This window comes from Zeugodacus cucurbitae, chromosome 5, assembly GCF_028554725.1.
Source record: "Zeugodacus cucurbitae isolate PBARC_wt_2022May chromosome 5, idZeuCucr1.2, whole genome shotgun sequence".
Lineage (NCBI taxonomy): Eukaryota > Metazoa > Arthropoda > Insecta > Diptera > Tephritidae > Zeugodacus > Zeugodacus cucurbitae.
The window spans coordinates 44514933-44525437 of record NC_071670.1 but is presented as its reverse complement, the minus strand read 5'-3'; the positions used below and the strand labels follow the sequence as shown (position 1 = coordinate 44525437).

The 10505-nt window shown below is 38.3% G+C and overlaps 1 protein-coding gene across 1 annotated transcript; it reads left to right on the top strand.

Annotated features, from left to right (window-relative positions):
* Positions 1-1388: 1388 nt before the first annotated feature.
* Positions 1389-2474, top strand: LOC128922073 (ficolin-1-like). The gene is made up of 2 exons (XM_054231533.1): positions 1389-2062; positions 2122-2474. The coding sequence occupies exons 1-2, from the start codon at positions 1422-1424 to the stop codon at positions 2273-2275; spliced, it is 795 nt and encodes a 264-aa protein (XP_054087508.1). The 5' UTR covers positions 1389-1421; the 3' UTR covers positions 2276-2474.
* The last annotated feature ends 8031 nt before the right edge of the window (positions 2475-10505 follow it).

The following is a 10505-nucleotide window of genomic DNA, read 5'->3' as shown; positions in this document are numbered from 1 at the left end:
TTTATAAAGATAACACAATTTGACCCATATATTCGGCATAAAGTTCATTAGAATAACAAAAATCATCATAAATAGCATGTGGGGACTGAGGTAATTCCTGAACCGATTTCACTCAATTTCACCTCCAAGATGCAATATTTCGAAGACTATACGCTCACTTAATTTTATATTACCTATAATTAGGTATATGGGATCTGGGGGAAGTTATGACCAGATTTTAACCATTTTTGGTACAGAGACAAACTGTTATAAGAAAAAAATTCAGAGGGAATGAGTTACATTAAAATATCTGAGAGATTTACCTATATTTTCGGTAAAAAATTAATCTTAAGCACTGAGTTCTTCATGTTCGATATCAGGGGCCTTGATAAGTCATGGTCCGATTTTGACAATTTTTCCACAAGTGACGTCACAGTATTTGTGTAAAGTTTTATTTCGCTATCTTCATTGGTTCCTAATGTACATATATATTATAAAGTGAACGAATCAGATGTAATTCAAAATTGAGTTATATGGAAAGTAGGCGTGGTTGTGAACCGATTTCACCGATTTTCCACCCGAGTCATTATGGTGTCAAGAAAATATTATATACCGAGTTTCATTGAAATCGGTTGAGTAGTTCTTGAGATATGGTTTTTGATCCTTAAGTCCATTTTTCATTTTGTAAAAAAATCTGAGTGCAGCTTCTTTCTGATATTTCTTCTGGAACATGTTGAAACATGTTGTTTCTGACGTTTTTCGTTAATGAGTTAACGCACTTTTAGTAATATACAACCTAACCTTTGTATGGGAGGTGGGCGTGGTTCTTATCCGATTTCTTTAATTTTTGGACTGTATAAGGAAACGGCTAAAAGAAACGATTGCAGAAAGTTTGGTTTAAATAGCTTTATTGGTTTGCGAGTCATGTACAAAAACCCTATTTGGGTCACGCCCACTTAAAAAAAATACATCCAAATGTGTCTCTCCCTAATGCGATCCTATGTTCCAAATTTTATTTTTATAACTTTATTTATGGCTTAGTTATGACATTGTATAGGTTTTCGGTTTCCGCCATTTTGTGGGCGTGGCAGTGGACCGAGTTTGCCCATTTTCTAAAGCAACCTCCATATCTAACGCTTTTATTTCTTGGTGACACAAACAACAGTTATGTGAACAAAACTATAATACTCTCTTAGCAACTTTTGTTGCGAGAGTATAAAAACACCAATTATTCTACGGATATACTATGTATAATTGGTATTTTTTTATTTATTTGAATCCCACACATGCAGATGTGTACAAAATTCCAAGATTTGTTTACAGAATTGTCGTGTAAAACGTTTTTGCTTGAGGCAAGAAAATATAGTACAGATTTTTGAGAATTCAAGTATAAATACCGATGCATTTCTATCCGGGTGATTAGTCCAAAAAACCCATACGAGATGGTATCTTCATATATAAAAATTAACGCTGCGCTGTTGGTGATCTGCTTGAGCACCGCCTCGACATATATTTTGAACGAGGAGTCCAATACTAGGCCGCTACCTGCCAACTGTGTTGAGGCAGTGTGCTCCGCGGGTGCAGAGGCCAAAAGTGGCATCTATCAAATACGTTTACCGTTAGATGGTTGGACGCATCGACCCTTCTACGTTTACTGCTTACTCGATGGCAACGGCGGTGATCCCTGGTTGTTGGTGCAGCGTAGACAGGACAATACCATCGACTTCAATCGCAATTGGAATGATTACAAGCATGGCTTCGGAAATTTAAACACAAATTTCTTCATTGGCTTGGACAAACTGCATGCGCTCACCCAAGTACAACTCAATGAGCTACAAATCGAATTGCATGATTTCAACAATACCGTTAGACGCGCCCACTACGATAGTTTCGCGGTGGGCGATGAAATCCAGAAATATGAATTGAATATTTTGGGAAAATATTCTGGGAATGCAGGCGATTCCATGCTCGGTCACCACGATGGGCAAAAGTTCAGTACATATGATCAGGATAATGACAATTGGAGTTCGAATTGTGCGGAGAAGTACAAAGGGGGCTGGTGGTACAACACCTGTGTCCAGAGGTAAAATTCATTTGGCAAGTTTTCAAAAGTTTAGTGTCTAAATATTATCAACGTTTTAGTAACCTAAATGGTGAGTATCTTAATGGCATTCATAATCAAATTGCGCAAGGCATCAACTGGTTTAATTGGCACGGCGACTATTATTCGTTGAAATACGCGCACATGGCAATCAGACCAAGAGATAGTGCGGCAATACGGGCACAAAGATGTTGAGTTGATAAATGAAGACTGCTACCAAAGTCGTAATACATTTCGTTCAACATTCTACACAAACGAAATGAAATGATTAATACTATACATATGAATTATTCGCTGTCAATTTATGTCTGCCCGAAAGAGACATGTTCTTTCAGGTTTTACTTGTTTTTGTAACAGATCCCTCATTGTTCTAGAAATAAATCAGGAAATCAAATGCAAATTTGTGTTTCACTTTCGAACTATTCGTAGGTGGTGCATATCTTTTACGCATTCTTTTTTAAGTTTGTAGTTTTCATGATTTTTATACTCTCCCAAAGCACAGAGAGATCGATTTAATTTGAAACAAGAGATATTTCTGTACACATATCATAATTATTCAAACAAAAAAAAAAAAAAAAAAAAAGACTTCCAACAAATATTCTGGAACATAACTGTCACCTACGACGTGCGTTCAAAAAAGAACGGTAATTTAATATTTCGCAGGATTGGAGATTACAATTGTCATACCTTAAAGGGCGATCGTTTTATAAACATATGAGAAAATGCTGAATGAGCCAAATGCTATCCCAACAAGTAAGAAAGAGTTCGGGTGTATGTATGTATGTATGTAATAGGCGTAGACACTCTTTAGCCGAATCGATAATAGCGCGCCATTCCTCTCTTTTCCCCGCCGTTAGGCGCCAATTGGAAATTCCAAGAGTAACCAGATCGCTCTCCACCTGGTCGCTCTAACGGAGTGGAGATCTTCCTGCTTCCAAAGTAGCTCCTGTTGGCAAGAATGAACCTGCGAGGGATTTCGAGACATTATTGGTGTTGTTTATGCTGGTTCCTAAGTATACGAAATTATCTACGACTTCAAAGTTATGACTGTCAACAGTGATATGAAAGCTAAATTTGATCATAGGAGATATTTCGAACATTTTATACTCTCGCAATTTATTGCTATATTTTCATTAAGATATCACACAATTTGACATACATATATATTCCGCCCTAGTGTAATCCGCTGTACCAAATACTAATTTCATAACTTTATTTATGGCTTAGTTATGACAGTTTATAGGTTTTCGGTTTTAGCCATTTTATGAACGAGGCAATGGCCCATTTTCAATAGCAAACCTCCAACGGCTCCAAGGAATACATATTTATAATAAGTTTTGTCACCGCACTTTTAGATTGGGGATTTCTCCGGAATGCATTTCTTAAACATATAGAAGTTCCTGGAGCTATGGTTTTTTACCCATAAGTGGGCGGAGATATAACCTAATCGGCGTACTGATCGAACTATTCACAAGACATCATCCATCTTCAGGCCCAGCATTCATTATTGGATAATATTCTATCGAATAGACCACGTCCGCCACGCAGTGAAGAAAATATAGCAGCTGTAGCTGAGAGTATACACGAAAGCCGTGGAAAGTCGATTCGGCGCCGGTCACAGGAAGTCGGACTGTTATCGCGCCATGATAACCGACTATTTTATGCCTGAAATTGAAGCTCGTGATCTCGGCGACATTTGGTGTCAACTAGACGGCACCAATTACCAGACATTGCATCAATCAATGGATTAATTGAGAGAATACTTCGGTGAACAGAACACTTTTAGGGCCGATCGATTGGTCACCTTGATCGTGTAACATCACATCGTTAGACTTTTTCCTGTGAGAATGTGTAAAATCTAAAGTCTATACGGACTATCCCACTTCGATCCCGGCCTTGGATCAAAACATCATGCGTGTCATTCGTCAGTTACGAGTCGAAATACTTAAACAAGTCATCGAAAATTGGTCTCAACGGATGGAATATCTGAGACGTAGACGTGGCCAACATTTTAAAGAGATAATCTTTAAAAAATAAATGCCAAAGTATGTTCTTTCGAATGATAATAAACTTTCGCCATTAAATTTTAATTTTTTTGCGTGTTTCTTCTTTCAAAAATGTAGGGAACCTCGGAATGGATCACCCTTTTTATATTATCATATATTATATATAGAAAAATTCTTACAGTGACTTATGACATTTTCATTAGAGAGAAAGGTATTGTCTATTTGGAAAGCTAAGTAGATAAAGACATAGGATTACGAATAAGTTTTAGTTCCCTAATTGAAGACATTTTTTTTTGCTTTTAGCTGTCGTTTTGGTGTTATAGCATATTTTCCAAAATGGTTTTGTGGTATGCCACTTCGGTAACAGTATTTGAACGAAAAAAAAACTCGCGTACCTTCTTGATGGTGAACCACAGACGAAGAAATTTGTAGGAAGTATGGTATAATCCTATATGTATGTATGTGATTGGCGTTGCAACCGTTTAGCCGGTTATAGCCGAATCGACGATAGTACGCCACCTCTCTCTCTCCTTCGCGGTTCGGCGCCAGTTGGAGATCCCAAGTGTAACCAGGTCGACATCGTCCAAGCTTCTGCACCGTAAAGCAGGTCGGGAATGATAAGCGACTTGTAGAGCTTGATTTTGGTTCGTCGAGAGAGGACTTTACTGTTCAATTGCTTACTCAGTCCAAAGTAGCACCTGTTGGCAAGAGTGATTCTGCGTTGGATTTCCAGGCTGACATTGTTATTGCTGTTAATGCTGGTTCCCAGGTAGACGAAATTATCTACAACTTCAAAGTTATGACTGTCAACAGTGACGTGGGAGCCAAGACGCGAATGCGCTGACTGTTTGCTTGATGACAGGAGATATTTCGTATTGTCCTCATTCACCTCCAGACCCATTCGCTTCGCCTCCTTATCCATGCGGGAAAAAGCAGAACAAACGGCGCGGTTGTTGCTTCCGATGATATCAATATCATCGGCGTACGCCAGGAGCTGTACACTCTTGTAGAAGATTGTACCTTCTCTATTTAGGTCTGCAGCTCTTATAATTTTTTCCAGCATCAGGTTAAAGAAGTCGCACGATAGTCACCTTGTCTGAAACCTCGTTTGGTATCGAACGGCTCGGAGAGGTCCTTCCGTATTAGTTTTGCGGGGATACCAAATTCAGACATCGCGGCATAAAGGCAACTCCTTTTCGTGCTGTCGAAAGCAGCTTTAAAATCGACAAAAAGGTGGTGTGTGTCGATCCTCTTTTCACCGGTCTTCTCCAAGATTTGGCGCATGGTGAATATCTGGTCAGTTGTCGATTTTCCAGGTCTAAAGCCACACTGATAAGGTCCAATCAGTTTGTTGACGGTGGGCTTTAGTCTTTCACACAGTACGCTCGATAGAACCTTGTATGCGATATTTAGGAGGTAATTGGCGCAGATTGTGGGATCTCCCTTTTTATGGATTGGGCAGAGCAGACTGAGATTCCAATCGTCAGGCATGCTTTCTTCCGACCATATTCTGCAAAGAAGCTGATGCATGCACCTTATCAGTTCTTCGCCGCCGTATTTGAATAGTTCTGCCGGTAATCTATCGGCCCCCGCTGCTTTGTTGTTCTTCAAGCGGGTAATTGCTATTCGAATTTCTTCATGGTCGGGTAATGGAACATCTGTTCCATCGTCATCGATTGGGGGATCGGGTTCGCCATCTCCTGGTGTTGTACTCTCACTGCCATTCAGCAGGTCGGAGAAGTGTTCCCTCCATAATCCCAGTATGCCCTGGACATCGGTTACCAGATTACCACCTTGGTCTCTACATGAGGATGCTCCGGTCTTGAAACCTTCGTTAAGTCGCTTCATCCTATATAGGAAGAAGAAAGCACAGTTCCGAGTTCCCCATACGGGCCAAAAAATACTCCAACTAAAAGACTCGATATTTAGGGGAAGAGGTAAGGGTGACTTGAAGAAGAACTATCAACTGTTGTCTGAGTAAGATCGAGCCTTTAAACCACGTTTTCTTAGTCAATTAGACCGCATATCGGGAAGAAGAAGAATCTATCATTTATTTATGTAAATTTACTTTTAAAACCGAAAGGGCTGCAAACACATACGAGTATATGCTTTAAAATTCCACTTTCATTCCAAATAGATTGAGCCGCCTACTTGATTACATTTTTTGCATACTAAACAACTGCAGGAAAAGGCTAATGCCCAGAAAAATTAGAAAACCATAGTCGGTGGGAAAATAAAGCAAACAGTAGCACAGCCAGTAAGGGCCAGTACAAAGAAGTGTGAAAATTTCAAAATTGACTTGCGCCTGCCACATCAAAGTGCGTAAAGGAAAGTTGCCACTTTTTGGTTTTTGGATTTTGAGTAGCGAGTAGTAGTTGCCTCTACTCAAAAATTGATTTGCATAAATTCACGGCAAATTAGTGTATGTGTGTATATATTAGTGTAACTGCGTGGTGAAAAAGGATTAATGCAAATTGCAAGGGAATTTTGAGTGGGTGTGTGTTGGAGCTATATTTACATATACATATGTATATATAAGCTTATAAAGACATAAATTGGCAAAAGGTCACTAAGCACTCACATATGTACATATAAACACACTCTCAGACAAGTCGATTAGCAAACATGCTGGTTGTGGAAGTGTATTTATGCAGCTTCTAGCCACGCGCTTGTGTGTATGTCTCTGTGTGTGCGTTTCTTTGTGTATACAGGTCCATGCGCCTGTAAAAATATTCCAACTCACGTACAATAAATTTGAATTATTTCAGTAGCTTGTAGCCTTTTGCGCATTTGAATATGAGGTTGCTCTCCACCCCCTACCCCGCTTCGACCTCAACTAGCCTTTCTAGTTAGTTTTTGGAGTTCTTGTTTTTGTGAAAAACTATAAGTAAAATGGATAAACACTTAATTTATCAAAATTCAAGCTTTTATGCAAATAAAATGCGTCCCTTGCAACTCACCAAAACCAACACCACCTCCTCCTCCTCTCCTCACTATCTATCTACTTGCTTAAATCATATTGAATGAGTCTCCGAATGTTGGCAGAAAAGCTAGAGGCTCTTGGTTCACAGTTACAGTTACATAACCTCTCTTTCCACCCGCTGGGCACCACATACACCGCTGCGTTTGCCATTTGAAAAGCGGTTGCGCCGTTGCCCATAATTTTGCTTATCAACATTAGCAGCTCATATGAGTTTATTACGAGCATTAGATGAGCAGCCCTTAGCCACCAACACCCGCTCTCAACACACATATGTACCACATACGAATAGTATTTACACACACACACACATAAAATTTTGGTTACATGAAAATTCATATTTCTAGTCTTGTTTATAATATTTTATGTCCTGTGGCAGCAATCAGCTCACCAATATATTTAAACACACCCAGGCCCACTCACATATGCTCACATCAGCAAGCAGCAAGCAGGTCCAGCTAAAGAAACCTGCTGTGATTCACCAGAAATGTAACTCATTCAATGTATATATATGTGTGTGTGTGTGCTTGTGCTCTTGGGAGATCTCGCTGGTTGGCAGCGTTTTATGAGCGTTGAACTTTTCTTGTGCGTCCTCGCTTCGAGCTATAGACGATTTTACAGTTACAGTTGGCAGTTAGCAGTTAGCAGTTTGGTTTTTAGCGGTTATCAAGGGAAAATTATCAGCTGCTTTGCATCTGAATGTACACAAATTTCACATACGGGTCCAGGCATAAGAAGTCTCCCATATGAAGTTGTATTGCAAATAAATATAATATAAATATGAGTAATGCATTGAGATAGTGGTTTTACTGGGAGTCACTTGCGTGGCAGGCAACTTTATTATGTGTAAATGTGAGCAAATTAAATTTAGAGAAATCTTTAAGAATGCTTTAAGGCTACTTTAATATGATATGAACGTGTTTCTATACAAAAAAAAGTTTGGAGGGGTACGGATATGAGAAATTCTGGAACACTATCAATAATAATGTGAACAAAATTTTAGATAAAAACAATAACAAGCATTACTAATGCGCAGAAAAAAAGGTTGCCATAGGAAGGTTGCTTTCGTAGATGAGCAAAATCGAATGACTGCCACGCCCACAAAATGGCGAAAATCGAAAACACATAAAGCGCCATAACTAAAGCTATGGAAATAAAATTTGGTACAAAGGATTGTTCTAGGAAGGGGCATATTTGGATGTATTTTTTTTTGGGAAAGTGGGCATGGCCACTGAATTTTTTTTATTTTTTAATATTTTTTTTTAATTTTTTTTTATTTTTAATATTATTATTTTTTTTTTTTTTTAATATTTTTTTAAAAGGGATTAAATGTCTGCTACGTCCACGTCGTTAATCCTGGGTTACGCTAAATTCTGATAATAATAGTGCATAAATCAATAAATTTTTCATCATGTTCTGAGTTGGTTTTTTATTTGTAGCTCATAAAAATATTGCTGTCCCAAAATTCCCTTTGGGGGGTCTAAAGGTGATGAAATAAGGAACATTTTAAGATATTTTCGAAAAAAATCGAAGGGGGCATAAGTTGTTAAAAATTCCAAAAAAAAAAATTTTCATTTTTTGCTATGAAATATTAATTTTAAAAATTTTTACGATATACAGTTTCAAAGTTTGAGAAATTCTGTACAAAAAAGTCACATGGTGTTTTAAAATTTGTTCATTAGTTTTAAAGTCATGGCGGTTCGAACATTTTTTTACAAAAAACTTTGGCCCCTTATAATATGGCAGCCCCGCGTTACACAGACCTAAAACCGTATGTTTTATTTTAGGTTTTACGTGTACTATAAGATGTATAATTGGCAGAGAATGCCCCATATACCAGAACTTTGAAATCGACCTGAATAGTTTATTTTAAAAAATGTATAGTAAGCACTAGTGAAGATATCGGAACTTCTGTTACTGCGTAAATACTGCATTTATAGTGCGCCAGCCCCTTTTTAGAAATCTCCGAAATCGAACCATAGGTTTTCAAGACCCCATATATCGAACATGAGGACCTCGGTGCTTCTAACCTAATATTAGGATTTCCAACCTTCAACTTTCCAACTTTGGACTTTCAACAATATATATGACGAATATGTGGGTCAAATAGTGTATTACATAATATTAAATAAATAAATTGCGAGAGGATAAAATGTAACCGAACTTAGCTCTTCCTTACTTGTTTAGGTATCAGCTTATCAATGGGAAGACTATACAAAGTCCAATACGTATGCCTACTGTCGATAAATTAATCAAAATACAAATGTATTGGCTAAATACATATTTCCGAAGTTTTGAATAAAAGTGAGAGGCACATACGTTTGAAATAATAACTTGATTTTGCTGTTAAGTTCTTGATAGAGAAAAACTGATAATCGACCTCTGGTGAGACTGCCATCGAACGGATAATTTAAAGCAAGAGGCTTATCGAACAGTAATTGGAACAGATTGTAAGGTCTCCCTTTTTTATGGATTAGGCAGAGCACACTTAGATTCCAAACGCCGGGCTTGCTTAGGTCCATCGGCCCCGCCGCTTTGTTGTTCATAAAGCGGTTAATTGCTATTCGAATTTCTTCATGGTCGGGTAATGGAACATCTGTTCCATCGTCATCGACTGGGGAATTGGGTTCGCCGTCTCTTGGTGTTGTACGTTCACTGCTATTCAGCAGGTCGGAGAAGTGTTCCCTCCATAATCCCGGTATGCCCTGAGCATCAGTGATCAGGCTACCGCTTAGGTCCCTACATGAGGATACTCCGGTCTTGAAACCTTCTGTAAATCGTTCACTTTTTTAATTATCGAGTTTTATTCATGTTGTCCTCTCTCTCTCTCTCTCACATTTTGGTCTTTTTATGTCTGCCAATGCGTCTCGCTTCCCTCTTCAGCTCTCGGTGTCTATCCCATCCCGCAAATGTTGTAGTCGTTCGCAATGTTGCGAGATAGGAAGTCTGCGAAACGACAATCCTCTAGTTTTTTGTCATTGCCGAAATCCAATTGCTGCAGCGGTACGAAGTGAGTTTGAGATGCAGTTCCACAGTTCCTTTATACCGAGTAGTAGAGACTTCAAAAAATGTGAGGAGTGAATGCTGGGAAATCCAACTATTTTATTAACTTCCATTACATTGGTTTCACATATCAGTAATATGTTTTCATATAGAACGTCTCAAGCAATAATTTCTAAAATTAGAGATTTGACATATGAGCTATTTTTGCTTCGAAGGTCGCACAATTAGACTCTCAGATTGGGCTGAATTCCAACAACTTCAACTCTGATTGATAAAATAAATAAACCATGACAGTTCTGGGATCGAAAATTCTTGAACCATAGCAATCGTTTTTTACTAGAAAAGTTAAGCTTCAAATAAGCCCTAACTTGAGAAATATATGGCAAACTCTCGTGGAATCTCTCGAGACAATTAATTTCTTTAAAAGTTCTCTCAG

What these genes read in the sequence shown, in the direction of transcription:
- LOC128922073 (XM_054231533.1), top strand. Translation starts at nt 1,422, where the DNA reads ATGGTATCTTCATATATAAAAATTAACGCTGCGCTGTTGGTGATCTGC. An exon ending in TACAACACCTGTGTCCAGAG is followed by an intron (nt 2,063 to 2,121) that starts GTAAAATTCATT and finishes TCAACGTTTTAG; the next exon opens with TAACCTAAATGGTGAGTATC.